The sequence below is a fragment of the Metopolophium dirhodum genome, chromosome 3, assembly GCF_019925205.1.
Source record: "Metopolophium dirhodum isolate CAU chromosome 3, ASM1992520v1, whole genome shotgun sequence".
NCBI lineage: Eukaryota > Metazoa > Arthropoda > Insecta > Hemiptera > Aphididae > Metopolophium > Metopolophium dirhodum.
Window position 1 is genome coordinate 25,844,381 of NC_083562.1, and position 26,217 is coordinate 25,870,597.

The window sequence follows — 26,217 nt, forward strand, 5'->3', positions numbered from 1 at the left end:
TGTTGCAGACATTCGACAATAATCAACAATACTACTACGCTAAGAGCACCAGTACCCGTAATTGTGTTATAGTGGATTCGTATTGCTTGAATTAAATTATTTATGTTGATCTACTTAAAAATGTCAAGTTCATAACGATTTATCAAAATAATTTCGGGGAAATATAATAAATGTACCTACGCACAAACTATTATCTTCTTTGAACACTAATTATCTGGATTCTGGGTCTATTCTATATCAGCCTGATTAGTACTTTGAATGGAATCGTAATTGCATTTCAGGACATAAAATACATTCATGTGATAACCATACAGACACGAAAAAATACTAAATACATAGTATCAATAATTTTATGATTTATTTTTATGACGAAATCATTAACACTTTTATAGCTTGGAAACCGAATACACCTCAGCTATTATTTCGGGTATTTTAAATTATCACCATTCAAAAACAATAATGATCGAAATAGTGTTATCAGATCCACGCGTAGTTTGCTATAAAAGTATATATAGCCTAAAATATCGACGTCGGAAAATGTTGAAACACGAAATTCATCTTCATGTCACAATCGGTTAGACAACACCAATTTAAAATATTTAATAAAAATTTTTATTTTTAAAAATTTTCAGTTTTTCTGACCAATTGTTTTATTAAATACCTACTTACCTACTTAACCAAGATAAAAGTCAAAACATAAACAGAATTTTCTAACATAACACAGAAATCATCAAAACTATTACCATTTGTGCGCCATTTTTAAAGCCAATAAATTCTCTCCATTTTCGTTGAGAGTTTTGACAGGAGTGATTGAAACAGTAATTTATTATCAAATCCTCACCATCATGCAACGTATTGTTTGTATTTACTGAGATCATTGTATTATCTGTAGGTGGACTTCGCCACAGACGTGTTCCAGTTGGTGACATCTTTCAACGGTTTATCGCTGACGGATACCGAAGTCGGTCTATTCGCCGCCATCGTGCTGCTAACGCCAGACAGGCCAGGCGTATCTGACGTAAAAACCGTACAGCACAGTCAGGACCGAATCGTTGAAGCATTCAAGCTACAAGTGAGTCGTCGCCAACGTCCCATGGTGGTCCCATGGGAACAATGGGGAAGAAAATGTCATGTCATAAGTGAACATCACTCTTCCACCCATGGACTTATTTTTATTCCTAACTCCTCGGCCAGTGTACCTGTAGCCTGTAGGTATCGTAAATGTTCAATAAAAGACACCAACTATCATCGATTTTTTCCAAAATCAACTTTTCCATATCATATGAGATTGATAATAATATATCCATAGTATTATTTTTAAAATGGCAGCTCAATTTCAATAACTTATTTACATTGATAAAAAGTGGTACAATTTTTTTTTTTTGCTATTTTGTAATTTGTAAAATGTAAGAAAACTATCAAGTAACTTGGTGTCCATGGATACGGAGAACTTTTTTAATCTGAACCAGGAGTATATGATTTATCGCCACAATACCCAAACTTTATTGGGTATACAGGTGGTCACTGTTGGAATTAAGTACTAGCTAGTCGCTAGCAATATCTCAATAGTCGATACCTGCAATTTTAATTCAGCGTTTCTTAAATTGTATACCTACATATTACAGGCCACAGGGTATAATGTACGCAAATGTAACGTATCGATTTTACCCCCTCCCTCCTACCAGAAAAATTATGGAAGTAACGAAAAGCGTGGGCATTAAATATTTAACTTGGAGGTCGAAGCTCCTATCACTTATCAATAATGTCTACCACAACGCAAAAAAAAATTCACGACGCATTGATCATAGTCATACTTAAATATTTGTATATATTAAAATATTAGCCCTCCCTAGTCCCCCACACTAATTGTAGATACTCGATATTCACCTATGGTTAGGTCTTAGGTGGATTATGTACAGCCATACAGTAAAATGGTACACCCCGCATGTTACACTGCTGCTTGACATGGTAACAAGTATAAATTCGATGACAATATTAATTATTAGTATTATACGGAAATAATTGATACTAATTGTCTTATATCGCAGACCACTGTTCCAACCACCGCCCCAAACGATAAAGAAGCTTGAAGGAAGATATATAAATATATAATATACCTAATATTATTATGTTTTCAAATTTTTAGCTAAGCAAAGGTCACGGAGGAGATAAAAATTTGGCTCAAACGGTGCTGTCGAAACTGCCCGAACTACGAACCATTGGTGCCCGACACGTTTCGTACCTCGAGTGGTTCAGGTTAAATTGGCACATGCTGAAGTTGCCACCGTTATTCGCCGAAATATTCGACATACCCAAGTGCGAAGAGGACTTGCATCAAGGCTGAATTATTATCTTTCTATTTTATTGTTACAGGTTTTTTTTTATATATACTTATAAAGTTTCGTTTTTTTTATTTGAAACGAATCGAATACTTCCTAAACGAACAAAACGTGTTTACAATCAAAAACAGAAAAAAAATGTATTAATAATAATAATAATTTTTTAACAATATCTTCGTTAAGATAATCTTGAAATTTACGATGAATAACGTACTTCAGCCGCCCCTGTCGAAACCTGCTTGCGCCTCCCAAATATTCGTCCGGTCGGCGCGGGAGTACTTACAACATATAATCATTGACGTCAAGTCGATCAAAGATATAACATAATATATACCTATATATTATTATACTACACTATTGAGCAATAAAATACAAAAAAAAAAAAAAAACACTATATCGTCTGATATTAGAATAATTCTATGTAAATCGAAATAAACATTTTATAAATATTATATATATAATAAAACATTATGACATAGGGTACATGTACAACGAAACAATCTTGTATGATAAGTGTGTTCTTTTTAGTTATTGTATAGTTATAGAAATTCAATGACGATCAAAATTTCATCTTACACATAGTACCTAACGAATAATATACGCGTTCTCGTTTCTTGTTAGGATTCTTGCAATAATATTAATCATTTTCATATCATGCATTTTTTTTTTTTAATCACATACCTAATGTGTTCATGGCTTAGTGGAGTGCGGATATAATATCATCATTTTCATATAATATAATAGTATTATGATATAATCGGTTTTATTAAATAATATTATATATTATTTAATATTTATATATACATCGTAATAGAACTCCATTTATCTTTCTATATATTACGTACCAACGATGTATTTGGCCTGAAAATGTTTTTTTTTTTGTCTTTGTACTGTGTTCATCATTGACAATCTTGAAATCGTTTAAAAAGACAAAAAAAAATCTAAGCAATATTTTGTAATATTTAATTACTGTATGGTAAAAATAACTAAAAATCAATTTTGTTTTTTTTATGGAAAGTTATTAATATTATTATTATTATTATTATTATGATTATTATTATTATTATTGTATTATGATTTGATTTTCTTCGTACATTTTCTCTTTTTTTATAATTTCACTAGTCAACTGAAGCAATTTGGTCCAGCAACTAAGCAAACAAAAACGCTTTTATGTGATATATTTTTTTTTAGTTGAATTTTGTGTTATTTTATCTTTTTACATTCCATAGGTACTTTTTATATTTTATTTGTAGGCAATAAGTTTTAAAATTATACTACATTTTCGCAATCTATTTATTATAGCTCTTACGCTGTTGTTGTTATTGTTGTTGTTAATCATTTTTTACTAGTTTTTACAAGTTAACTAACAGTGTACGACCGTTGTGTAATATGAAAAGTGCAATTTAAATGGGAACCACTGTATGACCCGGGTTTTCTGTCAATATTTCAGTTTCTCTTTTTCTCTATACTTCTCACTATATAAACACAAACATGTATGACAAATCATAAAAGTATAAAACACAGACTCACACACGCCCACACACACACAAACACACAGACACACATACACAGACACACATACACACACACACACACACTTCATACATACCTTAAATGCCACACTTCAACACTTATGTATTCACAGGGTAGATTAGTTACTTCAAATCGTTTATGATAAAGACAAAATTACAAAAATGTTTAGTATTCCTTTTTTTTGGATAATATTATATATCATATCTTTAAGATTTTTTTAGAGTAATTTTTGAACACCAAGGTAGTAAATCGAATGTGTATTATAAGAAAATAATTTTAAATTTAAAATAAAATGTTATAAGAGACAATCACAGATATACTGAAATGGACTCACCTTTACCTTTCGCAATAATTAGGATAATGTTATATATTTTTTTTTAGCTCATAAAATAATTCAACATCGAGCAAAAGCAAGTAAATTGACTTTTGTTTTTGTTTATGCTGTTTGTATAAAGTTTTCTTAATTCGTTATATTATAGTTTATAATTTTCTTTTTACTAATTTGTTTTGTTATTAATAATTGCATTTTAATTAATATAATATACAATTGTTAAACATTTTTAGACAAATTTTTATTCTATTTATTTTAGAAAATAGGTCATGATTTGAGTAGATGTGGTCCTCTATTTGTATTTCAATCTGATTAATTAGCCAATGCTATCGCTAATAGACAAATGTTGTGCATTAGATAAATGTCTTTTTTCTACTTTTTTATTGAACGGAATTCAACTAGTGTTATTTTGAGTATTTAGTGTTAATTAGTATTTTTATATATATATATATATATATAATATATATATACATATAAAACCGAAATATTTACATATAACATGTTTACCTCGTTTTAAAAAGTTAAATTTGTATATTGACATATTGTAATATGTAGATGGAAATGTCGAAAATCGGAAGAAACAGTAAATACAAACTTAAATCATTATTGTAATATTAAAAAATACTTTATGTATATCTGTAGCATATAGATTATTTGATTATTGTTTAGATTGTTGTATAAAAACACCATTTTTATTAGATCTTATTATTATTATTTTTTATTTAAATTTTATTGTTTTGTTCTAAAAATTTAAATTTAAAACCAGAATAGTTAAATCTTGTCAAAATAATACGTAGGCGTGTAGTAGTGATTCTGCGTAAAGCTTACATATTTTACTTACTATTATTTATTGTATAGTATTTAAGTATGATATTTTCTTATGTTTTTTTTTTCGAGCTCGGTATTATTACCATATTATTAAATTTTAAATTATATGTCGTTGATGTTTATAGATAGATAGACTAATACTTATTATAATTACTTTTATATATTATTATAAATGTAATTTATAAATTATTATAATAACAACGAAGTCGTAGCTATAAATATTATACTTTGACAATGAAATTACGTATAGGTTCGTATTTATTGTTTATCAGTATATATATACTATTATACACGTATCTATGTACCTACGTATTTTGCTTGTTATACTGTATTATTATGTTCGATTTTTATTATTATTTTTTTATTTATATATTTTATTTAGAATAGGAACCCATTAGTACAGAAAATAAACCGATGATCGAAAAACTTCTTGAAAACATGTGTTATTCCATTACCTTGTGCTCTTTCAAACGATTTACTACGGATTACATTATTAGAGGGACAATATATTTTAGTAACGAATATTACAGGCGACTATTATAGCTTTAGTTGTCAGTTATTATTGGTTATTGTTGCCACATGTTTGCGGTTTCAATTTAAATAATTTAAATAATGAGCAAGAAACAATCGTACATTCGTACCTATACCACTGTGGCCTGTGGGTACGAAGTATCAAATCGAAGAAGACCTATTATTGAAGACCTATTATTTTCGTGACGGTCTAGAAATCGATTTTCCGGATATCTGGTGATTAGTTATTCCGAGTGCAATTTGTAGAACCGCATCAATATTTATGTCAAAAATAAAAAAAGTAAAGTAGGTAGGTATATATTTTGTTAAAAAATTACTATTTTCCGAACAAATTATAAGAAAGAAAAAACCGAAAATAATATTATACACATTCATTATTAAATTACAGTTATTAATAAGTTGTACCTATATTGTGATCCCAAAATCGTAAAAGAATGTTAAAACTTGAAAATAAATTAAAACTTAAATTTTTTTAGCCAAAATAATATATTTAATTTAAAAAAAACTACCGGTTTGGTATACCGTACCTATAGCTATTAGTGAATTTTCAATAACTGATTTAAAATTTTCTAATTATTATCAAATCATGTTGATATAACATTTTTAAAAAAAGGCACTAAATTATAAATCAAAATTCATAATTTAAACAGGCTAATTATTTAACTATAAGTATTGAGTACAAATTAAGAATTTATATATTCTTTTAACGTTTATAACATTTGTTTAAAGTATTTTTAATTATAATCAGTCTATTGAACGAACTGTTTTAAGTGGGTAAACCTGTTCTCGATATTAAGGGCATCTTGATTTTTGAAAATCGGTTTACACTTTATTACGGTTATTTCCGCCTAATATTATGTTCTTTGAGCACCACCCAGTTTAAACATCACGAGCAGCCACTGGCCCCCGGGTGCAACACTTCCTAGATCCGGCTCGATTTCTGTAGTATATAATACTATTGTCTATTAGTACCTGGTTACCTATTATAATTGTATATATAGAATGCACTTTAAAACGATCGTCATGCATGGAAATGATTTACATTAATTGTATGTATATTATATATTTATATCATACTAACTATAATAAACGTATAAGAAATACGTTGAATAATTGTAATATTTTATTATAACGCATTATTGGAGTGATAGGTTTTTAGAATCACATCTTTATCTTCCAAAACACAACCGCGTTACCCAGTAAAAACGATGTATTATTTTTCTAATTTAAATTTTTATCTCTCGTTATATATTTTACCGTAACATATAATATTTTCTACGAATTTTTATCTATAAGTCAATCAATATAATGTGTATCAAATATATCAATTATTGGTTAGGCTCGTTTTTAAAAATATTACAGACGCAATGAAATAATATTGTACCTAATATCGTTCGAATGTATTGTTTATTATAATAATATATTAATGTAGTTTATTGTGCTTGTATAGCTGTATCATTGGTATCAACGATGGACTGGAGCGATAAAATAAACTCGTTTTAGACGTATTTTCTACAACACTGGCGCCAGTAATCGCCGTCATATAAATTAATTATTGTTTAATAGATCTCATTAAACAACAAAAAAATATGCCTCTGGGAAAAGATGTAATTATGACGACGAAAGTCTCGAAACTATATGCAATTATTTACGTAATACGCAAAGCTGAAATGTTCATGCGATATCGAGCAACATAAATTCTTAAATATTTGTCAAAAATTTCAGAATATGCAATTTAGCAATATAATATTCTAACTAATTTAGTGGTCATAAATTTGTTAACATTATCGGCCAAAATTATGGCACGTTCGTTTGGTACGCGTACTATTAGATAAGCCATGTATTAAATATTAATACAATGTACTCGGGCCTAAGATGCACGTAATTCTCTTTTATCACAGGTATCTGTAGGATGAAAATCAAGGTTATATGGTATACGTCTTGTTGAAGGAGGCGTAGACAATAATTACGGCAACGATAACATTTTTAAATATAAATCAACGCAAGCATAAAAGAATTTGTGCTTTTGTTTTTAATTTTACATACGAAGACATCATGATTCACAAATATACTTTTTACATGACTACCTACTTGTAATGTGCGTTATCGAAAATCAGTAATAATAATACTTTTTAAGCAGGTAAATATTTATATAAAAAGTCAATTAAGTAGATTAAAATTAATATTATATTATTATTGTTTCTCTTACGCACTTATAATCGTATCTTGTTTTTTAATTTAATATTTAGTGGTTTTATTTTTAACAATAAAGATTTAATTCATTTTCAGTTCGAATGCATGTTTCACTTTTAAAAATACAGACTACAATACTCTCCATGTAGATTCAAATACATCTTCTATAAACGACAAATTCTGGCATTAAAATACTGTGCCAATCACGATCTGTTGGAGCTAGATGGGTACGATGGGTACGTCTAACAATCTATTATCTATACCAGTGGTTTTGAAACTGGGTGCCGCGGTCTTTCGGAAAGTTCAATTATTCATCCAAGAATAAAATTATAAAAATATAATTAATAAATAGCCCACCAAGCACACATTTCTAATTAAATGTACTCATATAATTATAAATCAGAGAAATTTTGTTCATCTAATTATTTAATGCAAAAAAAAAGGTCAGTGTGCAGTGAAATTTTTTTGAGGAACACGGTGTGCCGCGTTCAATAAATTTCTAAAACCACTGATCTATACTTTAGTACAATAAATAACTATGGGCTTATTTTTTTTTAATATGCCAACAAATTTGTATTGAGTGATCATACATTTTATGTATAAGTACCAACTTATTGTGTAACGCCGTATTCTTTTTATATGATTAGGGAATTTTTGATTAGGTTGCACCCCCCCCCCCCTAAACCAATCATATCACAATGATGTGAATATGCGGTTTTTACTTCTCACGTCCTACGATATTTAAATCCACTCGATTTCAGATGTCACAGGAATAAATAACTAGGATAATTCGTCTGTAAAATTTCATGCGCACGCTGGACTAAGCGCAACACAAATTGATGTAACCGTGCTCGTAAAAGCTTAATAACAGTGTATAACAAAAAGGTTTCATACACGAGTCCGTTTAAAATTGCTTAGATATTCCGTTTTGTACAAGTTGTCGAGTTATATACGCACAAGTTGTACGTTTTACCCGCTCCTGCAGTAAATTGCAGTTAAATATACAACATTTTAGTATAATACGCAATAGCAGTTCTTTTTTAGTTTAATAGGTACATAATCGGAATGTCGTAAAAAAAAAAAAACTGAAACAAATCGACGTCATCACTTTGATTATAGAATGTATAATACGTAATTATCATGGTAACGCATGTTACATGAATCGTATAATAATAATATTAAAAATAGCACAATATATTATTCACTATATATAGGTACAACGCGTTACAAATACGCGTAGGTAGGTAAAAATTTATAACTTGTACATATAAGTTACACTTTATAAATGATTGTTACGGACACAAAGTGGACAAATGTTTACATTGCCCGATTTTAGTGGTCAATGTAGTTAAACATTATGACTGTATACAGTCTGTATGATATAGATAGCTGATAAGACGTTTCCCCTGTTACCATTATGGTTTCCCCTGTTACCATTATGGATATTGGACGGTATCGTCCGTCGTCTTAACGTGCGGTTTGTGGCCTCGTGCAGGGTAGTATTCAGGGCGTCTTCTAAAGTTAATAATATAAATCATACTTATATTCTAAAATCTAAAATAAACCCTATAAGGTACCGTCATCTACCTGGTACCTAAACATGAACAACATAAAAAAAAAATTATTAAATGTTTTGTTTTGTATCATAATCTGATTGCGCCAATATGATATATAGAGGTATATCGTATATTATGTGTATTTGTATTGTCACGCACTCACGTGGGTCCTAATAAACTTTTTAACTAATTTCTTTGGTATACCTATATACTTATGAAACGTCAAATTAGTGAAAATATAACAACCTGCAGCTAGTAGCGCGTCATGTACAAATTTAAATATTTTAGAAATTATAATAACTTCGTTATGTGTGCGTGCCATTTCACTATCGACCTGTCATTTACATGTATGGTGGTTTTCTCAACATGGTGACGATAAATAATAATTTTTTATTTTTATTTTTATAAATGAACGCCAAGTGTCTTTTACAAAGATAGAAACAAAATAAAATTATATAACAAAATATTTACAAGATAAGTATTAATGTAACATATAGGAGCGATATAACTGCAGTGATGACAATATAGATAAATAGCCTAGGTACGAATTTGTCATAAACAGTATAAGAATCGTATATGCGCATCATTCTAGGGAGGGGTGCGTTTGCGGCAAAGTCAGATCGACTTGTTGGTATATAAAAAGTGCCCTATAATCCGAGTGTTGCCGGGTATTATAATCTATATTTGAACGGAGCCCGGTTTTTGTAAGCAGTTTTCAAGTTTTAATATCACCAAAAATAAGATAAAGACGATTTTTGACGTTTTCCAATACCTACAGAACGAAACATTATGCTGATGCAATCGACCAAAAATGACGGAGTTCTATCCGAAGAATTCTCAACTGTTTTAAAAATAAAATAAAATAAATCGGCGCGTGTGCGAAACTTTGATATCTTTATTGCGTCGCGCAGGGTTACAATAACACGTATTACCAAGGAGTAAATACCATTAGTAAGTAAATTAATTATCTTTATATGCACAATTGCATGTATTATACAGCATAAATCCAGTGTCAGCATAAACAAAACCTACCCTTATGCATGATAATAATTATAATATATATAGTTACTTGACCTCGTTATACCTAATAACCAAATGCTAAACTTAACTTTTACGTCTTCGGTGCATATAGCTTTTACATTTACCAATTTTGATACTATAAACGGGGTACCTATCATGAGTAAAGATCGATAGTTCTAAGTGTTACATATTATTCTATTTATGTTCTCGATTTATATAGTAGACCAATACACCCAAACAAGAAATCAATTTTCTACACTTACTAGTATAAAAACGAAAACTTAAAATATGCATAGGAATGAATTTTTGCATATAGCATAATATCTGATACTCATACTTTTTAAAAAATGTGCTTATTTATTAATTGTTTAACATATATTTTTTGCATATTCATTGTTTTTGAAAAAAAATTGCGTGGTATTTCTTTTTTTTTTAGAGTTATTTATTTTATACTCCATTATTTAACGCTTAAGTATTTTCATTTTCTAAAGATTTGTTCGAATTAAGAAGCAAAATGCCAATATTTTTGATAAACTTTTTGATAATCCCATGTTTTTGTTATGACCTGACACATATATTATTGTTATTTAACTATAACATTTATATCATAGTTATATTTTTATAAAAGTAAATATGTATTAATATAGGTAGTGTACAGTCGTACATAGTATATACGTATAATGGTAAGTACATGTATATAATATACCTACTAATATAATATTATGTAACTAATAAACAATAATTAGGGCTAGAAAGTTGTAGAAATTGTACATTTTTCTATAGGCTCTCTCGATTTAAAGCAGACTAAGCTATTTAGTATAGGATAGGTATTTACATAGGATGAAGAAATTTAAAAATGTTCAATTTAAAAATGTATAATTTGCATATTTCTTCAACGTTGTGCATATTTAATATATAAAAATAATGTTGAATTAATTATTGTATGATTTATGTAATTTAGTATTTGACTTTACAAGTATTGAAAATTATACAGATAATTAGATTTTCATTAATACTAGGTATTTGCCAATAATATATTTAAAGTTCAATAATTAACATCACCATCGGCAAGTATAGTTTTCCACATATCAAAATATCAGATCATTCTTTTTTATCTTTCATTTATTTTATAAAACAATTTATAATATACTATAATAGGTTAATACAAAAATATTAACAAATGAGATGGTTAAAAAATGTATACATTTTTTTTTGAAAAAATGAAAAAAAAAATTTGCATATTTAATATTTTTATTAGCCAATACCCAGAATATTTTAAATTTAAGTGTGCATATTTGTATGCGTGTTTCGTCTATTTTAACTCTGATAAACTCGCCTTGCATACAACTAATCGGGAATAATTAATTTAAATTACAATTTTTTTTAAGATCTTAAGTATCAGCAACTATAGTTATAGGTATTAGCATTTTTTTTAGGGCGTTACGGTTGGTTGAAGGACACGTGTATAAGGGACGAATTGGTCACTAAAACCCCGGGTAACCACCAGTCCGGGAACTAGCGACGTCGGTCTATGCTTGACCTCAGAACACGTTAGTGACTGAGGCCAACCACCGAGCCACACCTGCAAGCCCCGCCGCAAATTTGATTGATTTTTACACATATAGTTCTATAACTTCCGATCTACAATCATGAGAATTCAACTGTTTCGCATTAAAAATACATAATTTGAATACGTGAAGCATCGGTACACCCTGTATTACGTATATTGTTTTATATTAAAAGTTACTAACACGTACAATTTATAAACAAAAAAAATTCTTGAATTTGGAATTTTTTCGGTGGATATAATTGTTGCAGATAAACATATTTTGCGGCATAAAATATAATTTGTCACCGAAACTATTTAAATTACCTAAATATATTGTTATATTATCTCTTTTTCTTGTCAGGGCTTAATATATGTGTATGATGCATAGCGTGTGTTATACATAGATCAGCATACCTATAGACGTTGTATACGTTGTATAATCCTTATCTGGGCCCATTTATAAATTCGCAATTAGACAGATCATAATATAGGTATAAACTATACTAAAGGTATTGCAAGACACCTCATACCTATTATACATTTCAAGACAACAAAATTATTTTACGTTTTTTTTTTATTTTTAGTATTATTGAATGCTGAACGACTGCGTAAGTTCATTTATTAATGCGTAGCATCTTTTCTTGGACATTTTTTTTTCGTTGTAATATATTAATTGCGTGTTCAGAACACAATCGTGTTTTGATAATTTCAAAATGTATTTCACCATAAAACAGTAAAGCAAATTAAATATGACCATAGTATAGCAGATAAATAAAAATCGTTTTTGTATATTATATTTTTTACTAATTAATATAAAAACTGCAATGAGTATCATTTAAAATAAAACCAAACGATCCGTTTGCTGTTCAATCAAGCAAATAACCATTAAATATTTTAATATCTATAAAAAAAATGTAATGGAATATATTTAATGAAACCGAAAAAAAATTGAAACTCATATAATATGTATTATTATACCTACTAAAATAGTATTATATTTATCTCATAATATTATTAGGTATAAGGGATATACCATTTAGCATTTTAGTATCAATCAAATCAAATTATCTTGTCGGTCAGTTTGTCAACTATCAACTACAAAATGAGACGGTGCATGGATGTTTAATTATTCCAGTAATTTTAGAGCTACAAAATTTAAAAAAATTAAATACTTACAGGTAATTCAAATCAATATTGAAGACAATTTATCGGAGCATTTTTTCCAAAAACAATACTTTCAGGTATTAAAAAAAAAAGCAAATAAATTTGCTAGAAAAAAACTACATAAAACTTATACTACATAAAAACATGAGTGGCCCATATATTACCACTTTGCTTATATACAGTAGGTGTCAAGTATGAGTAGTTCACTAAAATGGAGTATTATATTTGAATTCAATGATAAATAATTTAATCATTGCATACTTACAAAAAACGATTCTAGAGGAGACAGTTTGTGTCAGCATATTATATTACAATATTATTTCTATGGTCTATGAGTTTATTTTATTAATAATAATAAAATTATTTATTCTCGGAAAAAAATTATAATGATACATTATATAATATTATAATATTATTTATTATTTATTTATATTGCTATAATAGTTATTTATTTTACTGTTAATAATAAGGACATGAGGTAGGTTGAATTAATTTTTGGCGAAAACATGGCATTTTTTATGTTATTTTGCTATACTTTTATCATGTAATTCATTATAACTTAGATTAATGTCTAATATTTATTTTAATACTAAATTTATATTTATATTACATTTTGAGTAAAAAAAAACTTATGTGAACAATATGTTCGCGGTATATATAGAGTATAGACTTAAAATTAATCTAAATATTTTTTTTAAATGCCTTTATGTATTAGCACGATTATATTAGGTACATACCTACAAAATATAATAAATAACAATATACGTAAAAGTTTCAATATTTGTAAGTTTCATACTTTCGTAACGTTTGAATATTCAATATCAACATAATTTAAACAATTTCAACAAGGTACTAACAAGATTTAATTTCTACCAGAACCACTCTTTATTTTAAGATCGAAACATGTTTAATCTTCCAATGGGACGGTGACAGACACAAAAATTACTAAAAAAAAGCAAAACAAAATACATAATTGTACAATTATTTATTGTAAAATCAATACATTCATCGCTCCGCTCTTGAACTTTAAACTACTAAGTAGTACTGCAGGTTTTTCACAAAAACATAACAAATTTTTTTTTTAGAAATAAAGGTTACAAAATTATCAAATCAGTTGTTCTCTTTAATATTTATAAAAATATAAATAATAAATAATGGTGTTTTACCTCAAAAATCACTTTCTCAATAATTTATGTGTTATGACAGTCCTTTATGAACTTGTTTTTATTCAATGTTCCGTGCACACAAGGGACAGAATCACAGTCTAAAGAGATAACAAACCTTGGCAAGACATCCTCTTTCAAGACGTATTATAATATACAAGGTGATTCACCAAGTATGCTCAACCCCATTTTTTTTCTTTAATGACAAATTGATTCAAATTCTGGTTTTTGAAATTTTTGAATTAACTCATTACTCAAAGACCAATTTTTTCTAATTCTTGAATTTTTTTTACTACTTAAGGAGATACATATATCTGTTTTTCGAACAAGGGCCTCTTTTTCACTGTAAATCATTTAGTAAAAATTTTTTTTTGAACTACCTAATTCAAAATTCGAACGAGTAGTTTCTAAGTTATTAAAATAATAAAATGTTTATAATAAGTATAATAATCCTTAAAAATGGTTTTACATAACTACAAAATAAAATTAAATATTGGATATATATATTTATTATACTTGAATCATTCTTACAAATTATAAATGTTGAGAGATTAATATTAATCACCAAAATATTCAAATCAGCACAGCCCCCAGATCTTCCAAACCATTATCATGCGGAGCTAATTAATTTATAGTAAAATCGGGGGGCTCTCGTTTGAAAAATATAAATTTATGTCACAGCAGGACACTCCTTGTGCAATACAGAAAATAACTCAAGAATTTGAAAACACGAGATTTAAAAGTACATATATTTGAAAATTTCATAAATTATAATTTGAATAAATTCATTATTAAATGAAAAAATGGTGGTGAGCATGCTTGGTGAACCTACACCTTGTATCATACGATACGTGTGTTCAAAAAATGCGTGTTGTTGTCCCTCGTCGACGTTTGGCGACTTCAAGTCGCAGTAATACCACGGAATTATATATATATGTATTTTATTTATATTAAAAGTTTATCGATGAACTCAATCCGGTAGTGTGTAGGTATGTTGTGCATATAGATGAGGTATCTCGATAAGTGTACGCGTTTTTATGTTGTATTGCAGTATCGGTGAGACTATGAAACAGATGAGCAAATATAACGTAAATAAATAACAAATATATAGATACACCAGCTGCGCTCTATATCATTATATACGCATACCAATATATCATACATTTATATATCATGTCGGATCATTGCAGGATTATCAAATAATGTTACGCTTGACCTATATACGATATTATTCACCCCATGCATTTTCAGGTACACAATTGTAGAATTTTTATCGAAATAAACAACCAATATATTTCGTTATCATTATTCATTATAGTTATAAAAAGAGCTGCAGTGGTATTAAATAATAATCCGCAACAGTTGTCGGTATTACATCTGGTTCTGGCTGCCGACGACGACATAGAGGATAATTCAGTGAGTTGTCATATACATTTTTATTGTAATTATAACTTTATACAATATTTTTCCTAGCACCCCTATATTAAATTTTAATTGAAATGGCGTCTCCCATCCTATTCTATATCTTTTAAGCGAAATTAGATTTCATACTTGGGACAAATTATAATTACTACTAATAACTTATAATATTTATTTTTATAAATATTTAATTTAAATGGATATTACGTCTATAGTTTATAACCACACCTTACATATTACAGGCTGCAGATTCAATACCATTTTTGAAGCTGTCACTACACTAAGTGCACTATAATATTTTAAAGAATAATAATATCCTATATAGTATGTTAATATATTATATAATATTATAGTTATTACCATTATTACCCGTCCCTTAAACTTTAAAACCATCTTGATAAAAATTTAATTATCATGCCTTTCCTCAAAATCCTTACCATTTTCTTTTTCTAAGGTGCAGCAGTGGTTTTAAGTCCTAAAAATAATATATATTATATTTTAATAGTGTTTCCCTTGACGCCCGTCACTCAAGCTATATTAATATATTGTGTATACTTTTCCACATATGAATTATTATCATAAGATATGTTTTTTTTTATAGGATGTACATTGTACATATTCAACGAAAATTTAAAAAATATATTTATTATATGTTATAATGCTATAAGTGAAAAGTGTCAAAAATCGATACCATCTTTCAACACTATAAATTATGAATATATATATATATATATATATTTCAAGTGATAAGTTTGATATTTGAATATTGTTGTATAATTTATAATATTCACCTTAATTTATATCAAGCCACTTCGATAACATTCACTATTCAATACATAATATATTATAATTTATAACTGACCATTAAAACCTAGTACCCTCGGCAGTACTCTCGGCTACTGTTATAATAATATAACAAGACGTAACAATGAATAACAACGGTAATAGTAAACGAATATAACAAATGTATCCGTCCAAATGACGTGCTTACCTATATATTATGCTTCACCATGAACGTCCGTGGTTTGCCCTCCAGATAGTATTCACCCGTATAATATAAACGTGAAACGTCAAGACTTTACTCTCACTATATTACTCTCGCCGGTCTCATCGGTGGACACTTAAGAGGACGTCACACCCGCATGTGTTGTCTCCGTCTTACACAAGTATGACATGGACAAAACGCGTTTACGCAGTCTGAGTAAAACTCGCTCAATTTTGGTTTTAGAATAAAAATATTTATAATAAAATTGAATCGTGACAATATTTCTGAGGGTAAATCGTTGCTTTTCTTCCACTATACCCAATATAACGTTCATTATATCGTTTAGAAATAGAAAAAATTTCAACATTTTTAAAATACCTTTGACTTTTAAAAACTTAATTTTTTTTTAAAAAAACGAAACGACTTGCCTTCAGAAATATTGTTACACTTCAATTTTATAATAGGTAATTTTACTCTAGAAACAAAATTGAACGAGTTTTACGTAAACGCGTTTTGTCTAAAACAAATTAAGAGACATCACATGCGGGTGTGACGTCCTCTTAAAATTTTATTTTTATCAAGGGCCTAGTACCCATTATTATTGTTAGTGCCTATACTTACTTCATAATTTCACATCTCATACGGACGAATATACAATAGCTGACCAGTTGCATAACGCGTTTCCTCTGACACACTGGTATTTTTTTCTTGTACATTTTACCTGACCTCCGCCTGCCTAAACTTTAAAACGTATACTTACATAACTATTGGAAGACTTCATGGATATTAGTTATTTAAATGTTAAGGTAAAAGCATATTAACTCTAGGTATATAATTTAATAACATTATCTAGAGCTCACTAAAAACATAGAATTTACATGTTTATGATAATATAATTAAAATACCTAATTTCGACAACTGTGCGGATCTCTAATTGATTGATAATTTTCAGTACATATTCAAAATGTAAACATTACCCATTGACGGAGATTAGTCTGTTTATATGCATAATAATAAGGATACTATTGTATAGTGACCGTTTGTCCCCCACAGTTCAGAACTCTGGTTTTTGGGACAAATACCATACAATATAATATTATAATATTATTTTCAAGACAAGTTTCCTGAGTACGTTGGTGTCATCTTGGCGATGTCATATAGACACACCATTGTGTTGATTGCAATTTATTAAGTACGAACACCATCCTGGCAAATTAACATGATTCAAAATTCTTTTGAGAATAATTTTAAAAACACTTTGTTCAGTTACATAGTAAATTCGTAACGTTTATAAGTTTACTGTTTAGTTTTACTGTTTAGAGGTAGGTACCTATAGTATAACATTCATATTCTTGTTTACTTTTTTATCACATATATCATACTAAATGAATTAATAATATTATTGTCACTATCACGAAGTACGCCTGAACGGCTGAATTTAATCGTAATACGAATCATTTAATTAATTTATATTTATTGCTGTTGTGTTTGTTCTCGTTACATATTCCCATTTTCCGAGTGGATATTCTTGTTTTATTATATTATTATATATTCAATGGAGCTTTTTAATTCCATTACTAGTCAAAAATGATACCCAAGAGAAATTTCCTAGGACACATATATTTAAACACATTTTAATAATTAATTTTTAATTTTAACTTTCATTTCAAATTACTGTGAATGTCTTAATGCGCAAAATAAAGCGTTTAGGCGTATTCATTGTAAAAAATATTCTCTGACAGAAGTTACAGAACTACGATAAAGTTAAAATAAAATTATTTTGATCTACAACCAAACGACCCGTTTAACAGAGTCAACCGGACACAGTATTGATAGATATACTGATGAAAACTGAGAAGGTTCACTTAATAATATAATAATATCAACCAAGTAGAACTGCCATGGAAGTATGGGACCATTTACAATATTCGTGAAAAACATTAATTAAAAATTGAAACGTCACTTCCTAAAAATGCCCTACAACGAACTCTTTAAAATTGTTACCGATTCACCCTCTTAAGTAAAACCACTAGACTTATAAGTTATATTTTACACTAATACTTCATATAGCTTAAAAATAATATATTCCTATAATATAATACACTTAACCGTTCACGTCAAACATAACATTTCTAACACTTGACCATTCAAACACGTGGAGATGGCCTTCAGACATATCGTTTTTGGACTGGTAACCCTCAGAATTAATTGAATTCATTACAAATTGATATATAATACAACCTATGCGGTATTATACTTTTTAAGATTTTACAAAATATACTGTCGATAATAATTGTAAGTAAATTATGACTATCCGTCTAGGTCATATTCGACTTAATATTTATATAATATTAATTAATATAAATTATTATAGTAAACCTATTACCTACTCGTCCTACTCCCTACTAAACATTTGTGATTTGTATATATTAAACCGTTTGATTAGTTTCATTAATTACATTTTATCGACATAAATACATACCACGAATATCATACAATGCAAGTCAGATGAATATAATATTTAATGAATGACAAATTTGCTCTATATTTGTGATAACTCGTACACTTGAAACTTCAATGGGACTATTTCACATTTTAACCGTAAAAATGTTAAACATAATTTTTGGAAAATACTGATGAGTTGATCGTTTTGCATTGCTCAAGACAACGGACATTCACTTGCATTTATGCACTTACAATATTACTATTATTGCAGTGGAATCTAGATATATAGAATAAAATATGAAACTATTTTTAAGTACTAAAACACACTATTCATATTATTTGGTATATAATTTTAACCATTACATCATATTCTCTCTTATAGATACTTGATGGTATCAGCTATGTGTTTATAAATAGTCAAATTAGTTGTATCATCCAACTATTTTAAAATGTTTAATTAAAATTATCAAATTTTGATATATTTTACAAACATATATTTGGACGGGCAAACTATCTTGTGTGCGATTATATATTTTTAGAATACGACTATGCTGCTACAAGAGTATACCTACGACTATTGTTGTATAAATATATATTTTAGTGAATAACATTCAATTTTTAGATTAACAGATTATCGTCTACTTCGGACCTGGAAGTATAAACATTAATAATGCCTGCAGGCAGTGTACCTATATGTGGAGAATTATACTTCATTTTACATTATGTATACACCATCCAGTATCCTTGATATTATTATTATTATTCATTACACTAAAAATATAATATCGAGAACAAACACATTTATTCAAGAAACTCTATTTAGTAAATTAATACAATGAATTTGCTTCTCTAAATCACAGAAATGAGGTTTATTATATAAAATGTATGAAATACAAAAAAAAATTATCTGAAATCAAATATTTTAAATTATGACCACTAACTGCAAGTACTTATACTATTATAGTATCAAAAACCAAAAAAAAATAAATATTTTTATCGCTATTTGTACTTATATATACTATGCACCAGCCTCAATTTCTGAAGATATTTTATAATTTATTTATATTATTATAAGTAATATGAGTATTATCATATTTCTATTAGTACTTAGAACCTTTTTATGAACTTAAGTTTTTCAAAAGCATAACATATTATATTATATTAGTAACTGACAATTATTGTTATAATATTATATCATACATTATTATAATTATTAAAATGTAACAATAAATAATAGAATATTGCATATTGACTTGGATTGTTATCATCAGAAAGAAAATGGCTGCGTAAAGGATCAATTTTTCTTATCATCAAAAATACGCTGACAAAAGCTAACAAATTCAAAATGCCCACAATTCCACGCATATATACTTGATTATTATTAGCTCCGTTTGCGCTGTCAATTTTGTCTTTATCATAAAATATTTTATTGAGAAGATGTATATATGCAGTAACCTTGTATATTTCAACCATGTCAAACAGACTTTTATAAAAAAAAATCCATTCATTTGCAGATTATGGTTGGAATCGGAATATAATGACGATAATTAATGGTCGTGGTTTATTTTGTTTTTAAGTTTGAGCATTTTATTTTAGTTTTGTTAACGAGTTCTAGTTTCATTACTTATCTTGGATTTTTTGGGTGTTAAATATAAGTACGTTTTAAAATAGTTACGATTGCTCTAATTATTATATTAAATTCAATATTATAGTGCTAACGTATCCAGTCATCTAACTCCAGATGCTGCAATGATTAGTATTTAAAGGACGACTTAAAATAATTTTCGAAACCTCAGATAAGACAACTTTGCAAGATAAGGAGTTGACAACATTCCAAATAGTATTAATCGGTTGTGTGGAACTGGTAATGTGTTTTTAATGTTTGCAGTTTTGCGAACGTGCAGCATCCCTATACAATATTATATTTAAGATTACATTTTCATCATATAGTTCACCATAATCATTTCGGTTTTGCATATATTATAATATTGTTTATTTTAAACTGGGTATTAGCAAACGTATATACTACATACATAATATTAAGTAGGTAATTAATGGCTACGCCATAAAATGTACACAATTTAGCGCAGTAATTCGTTTCATCAGTGCACCCGCAAGCACACTGTAGATTGAACATCGCGTTATAAAGTTGTAGCTTGACTCGCTTGACTCGCTTGAGTCGGTCGAGAACACGTGGAAGCCACGCCGTGTCCCCCTTTAAAAGTTTATTTAAACAGTGCATGAACCCTAAAATCTATATAAAATGCGATAGCTGATAGTAACAACACTTATTATAGACATTAGACACGATCAACCACAGAATAGATGAAATTATCTATTCTGTGATTCGACATACAAACGTGTTTAAATTCAAATACACAGTTTTACTAGGTTACCGCAACTATATATTTTATTCTACCACTTTTTCATGAATAAAAAATATAAATAAAAGTATTCAGAATATGTATTTAAATAAATTAAAAGGTTGCCTAACACTTAAAAATATTATGTATTTTTATTATTATTATAAAAGAAAATGTATTTACAATCTGTATTCATGTAACACAATTAGCAAGTTAGATAAAATAGAAGAATAAGTAAAAGAACAGGCGGAGAGGGAAAGACACGCATTGGTGGTGATTTTAATTGTTTATAATCAATAGATAGATACTCTTTTTCAGGCATCTGGGTGGTTTTTAGGAATTTGAGTGGACGTGAGGCTATATTGATTAATGGATTGGTGTGGGTGTTTGTGGGTTTTGTTGTAGGTGAGAGAAGCAAGTTTGTTTAATGTTGGAATGCAAAGTTATTTATGCAGACAGTTGTTAATAATATACCAAGGAGCTCCTGGGATTAACTGTAGGCATATTGACTGGAATGCAATATTAGACGGTTTAGCTGAGCCCCATACTTGAATACCATAGAGCCATATTGGTTCATATGGTGGTGGCGTGGGCATAGGTTCTGTTGAGGCGGCTGTGAGTTGGAGCTGTTGTATAGGAAGATGGGGCTCCCTGTAGAATCTGTTGCTGGAGGTTAAAATTTGATTGCATTTGTGTAGGTCTTTGTATACTTGGCAGCCTTTGTAGTTGGCTGTTTGGGGTTCGTTGCATAGTGCACACTTTACCAGAGAGTCTTTGTTTTTTTATCAAACGTTTGAGAGGTGATCTTCACCACATTTTAAGCATCTCGGTTGGTGGTTGCAATAAACTTGAGTGTGGCAACGCGTACACTAAACTATACTACTGAACTATACTACGTCTAGGTCGGGGTTCTTCAATTTTGATTTTTAAGTAGTCGTGAGCATCAATTTTTAGCATATCTTTATTATTTGGGATGGACTCAAGGTCAAAAAAAAAGAGAAGAACAGGTGTTTTGGTTTGTCCATGGATAACGTTTGTGATATTTCGTTTGTGTTATAAAGTATAACGATTCTAATTCTACCTGTATGCAATCGACCTGAGTGGAGTGGTGGAGATAACCACGCGATGTGGTTTTTCCTCTTGATTTTGTATGTATGGAAGTTAGAATTCTTTTTTTTTAAGAATTTTATTGTTTTTTGATAAGCCCCGATTGTGTATGTAATTAGTCTTAGTCCATTGACGGACGATTTGCAGACAAGAATGTCTGGCAGGATTAGTGATTTGATTGATTCACAGACGATTTGATAGTTGATTTTATCAGCTTAAATGAAAATCGGCGATGGTGGCGGTGTTGGCTGGGTGGAAGAAGTGTTTACAAGTGTTGCCGTGGTAGAGTGGGAGGATGTATTTGTATCCATTGGATCATCATCGTTACTCATAGCAAGCGGGGAGTATTTGTTTATAGATACTGATTACTTCTTTTATTTGCTAGTTTATCTAAACTGGATGTAGACCAGCCGAAATAATTGTTGTCTTTATCAGAGATTATTGTGTTTGGTAATACTTTATTTGATTAATTATTTTTATTGGTGGAACTTGCAGTTGTTTTGACGATTTTGTTTTATCGGGCTGTCTCCGTGGTAAAGGTGACTTGTTATTGTTCATTGTGGGTGATTACGAAATTAAGTGTAGCTAATTAAAATGTTATTTTGTTTAATAGTCCTACAGATGAATTACCTACAGATACTTTATATATTTCATATAAATATAAAAAAAGCAATAATTTTTATATTTTAACACCTATATTGTTACGTGTCCTCATATTTTGGAGCATCAATAAAGCATATCAAATATGAGTGATATATAAGTGCAATCCAAAACAAATTAGACAGGAGAAATCCAAATTTTAGGTACTCAAATGACATTCCAAAAACATTACAAATTAATTAAGTCAATAATTGCTCAAGAGGGACTATACGATTTCGTAGTTAAGAGTGCTTAAAAGTGACAATAGGACACTGTATTTGCGTATAGAACAAATATGAATATGATATTATGAATTATGATGACCTCAGAAGTGGCATATCATTACCTACAAAAATAGATAGAAATACCTATATAGTATACATATACAAAATAAAGTTATACGTCAGCATCTGAATTGGTTTATATATTTTCATTCATTACCTATGCGATTTCAAATATAATACGTATACTTAACTGGCAAGTGATATTTAAAGTAAAATAAAAAAAGGTGGGCAATAATTTAGAATCTTGTATTAAATTTATTGTAAATTTGTTCATACATTTCTAAGTATAAAATCATTTTCACATCTTCACGATTTTGATGAATTTTGTCAACATTTAAACTTTAAACGCTTATAAAAAATACTGTAACTATGTATTTTTGATATTTTTAAATGGTAAATGAAAAACTATGCGAAACCTTGCATTAAACTTTCAAACTTTTTGACTGAGTAAAAACATTTTTATTAGCATTTAAAAAAGAAAAAAATTAATAAAAAATTTCAAATATCTTATTCATAAAAAGTTCGAAAATTGTAAAATATTTTGAAAATTTTATCATATTATGGTTACAAAATGCTAATATTTTAAACATTTTGAATATGTCAAGTATATATCTACCGTTATTGTTTTTTAGCTACACGGAAAAAACAATATGGAATTTGTCAAAAACAGGTTTTGTGTAAGAATTCCTATTTTTCTTTAATTTTGTTTTTTTGTTTTTCCTGATTATTATAAAAGTACTGGGAATCTTCAATGTTGTCCTTTTAAAAGTATCAACTAGATCCAAATCAAAATTGAATCATTTTTTTCACTATTTTTCGTGAATACAGACACAGAAAACAATACAAATTATCTAAATATACATGCTTCACTCAAAATCTTAAGACTAAAAGTAATCTAACTAAAATTAATTTAACGATAAATAAAAATAACGATAAAGATAATTATATTCTACTGAAAATGAATTGTAGATTAGTAATGATATAATATAAATTATTTAACGAAGACTTATAAAAATTACACTCAATATAATATATTTATAAACATTGAATTAATTTTTCCGAAAAAATGCATTTATACACATTTTAATCAGATAGCAGATCCCATAGGCACCAACACTACTGAAAACGCACTTTCCGCGCACGCAGGTACTATAAGTACTAAAGTTCATTCACATTCTAAAAACAGATTGTCAATTTGGATATGTTACTCACGAAGCAAAAAGTATTAACAAAATACCAAACAATTTTCAAGTACAAATAATTGTATTTATTTAATGGTTGAGGTTCTAGTGTAACTTTATACTAGCAACCATAATTTAAAACGCAGTTTTCCAAATAATAATTCAAATGTTTGTAACAATAATATAATATGACATAAATATACGCTAGGTATCATAAGAAAAATTGTTTTTTTTGGTTACAAATTGTTAGGTACACAATAAATAACGTAATGACAAACAACCTACAGGTCAACATTATGACCTTGGGGTGCCAGGGGAACACACCCCTAATATTACTAAATACATATTATTTACAATATAGTAATCTATTGGTGCTATAAACTTAGATATTAGGCGACTGATCAATGCATTTTGATGACGATATGAAAAATAAATACGTATACCTATATGCACATCGCGGATACCTACGGCCCTTTAAAAAGTCTTCGAGATACGCCACCGTTAGACTTTAATCATTATTTTTAATCGCATATGTCTTCTGCTGTGAATATATTGAAACTCGTATCAAATCATACAATATATTATGTACTTGATGTATGCGTGTGTACTGTATTTGTATTGCATATTTTATACAAATTACAAATACACAAAACTTGTCGGTATAATATTATATTGTGCATCACATTTCTACGCGTTACAACCATCGATTTATTTATAAGACGTTTGATTTATTGCGAGACTTGAAAACAATAATGGTCAAATCCATTCATCTATACAATGACACTATATTATATGTATTTAATATATTATGTATTATACATTTTATACATACTACATAGTATATACTATTATATTGTCCATGTATACAGATACCTATATATACTATTGTTATGTCCGTTTCAAATACCTAAATATAGAACATCGGAAATACTGTATATGATATGTATGCGTTTTGTATAATGTCATGTCATCGAACATAATATACCTACAGATATGATTTGCACGTTGTTAACACACCCTTGAATACATCGTATATAATATCTATATTATATACGAATGTATTGTGAACCGAAGATAAAATATTTTGAATTATAGGACAGTAGCTATATCGTGTGCTCGGCTATCGCAAGTGTCAGTAATACGTCCATGTACCTGTAACACCTACCTAATACACAAGTATAATAATTATATTATATTACCGCATGTACCGAAACGGCGTATTTTATATGGTGGGTAGTATGCGGTGAATGCGGTCATACTCAGACATTTCAAAAATAAAATCACGTGCCTGTTATTGACAGAGTAATGAAAATACGGCGTAGGTCAGTTCGTAAAAACAACAACAATAATTGGATATCTCTTACGAGTCTTACGTACTATTTAACATGCATATATATTAGTAGATACTTATAGGTAATATATATTATATACACGGACGACATGGCTGGTGAAGCGTGTACTTAGCGTGTGCATATTATTTAATACATGCCAATGAGGACGTCAGAATATTATTATCATCGCATTATGGGACACGTTATCATTCTATTATTGCGTATTAAATTTAAAAACGTTTTTATTTCTCGCGCA

At 28.6% G+C, this 26,217-nt stretch overlaps 1 protein-coding gene across 2 annotated transcripts in view; it reads left to right on the forward strand.

Annotated features, from left to right (window-relative positions):
* Window positions 1-3,661, forward strand: part of LOC132940966 (ecdysone-induced protein 78C-like) — a 65,990-nt gene extending 62,329 nt beyond the window's left edge. For both annotated transcript variants that reach the window (XM_061008792.1, XM_061008791.1), the window contains 2 exons: window positions 893-1,072; window positions 2,147-3,661. In XM_061008792.1, coding sequence (XP_060864775.1) covers window positions 893-1,072; window positions 2,147-2,344 — 378 coding nt within the window. In that variant the 3' untranslated portion in view covers window positions 2,345-3,661. The remainder of the gene's footprint in view (window positions 1-892; window positions 1,073-2,146) is intronic.
* Window positions 3,662-26,217: the final 22,556 nt, after the last annotated feature.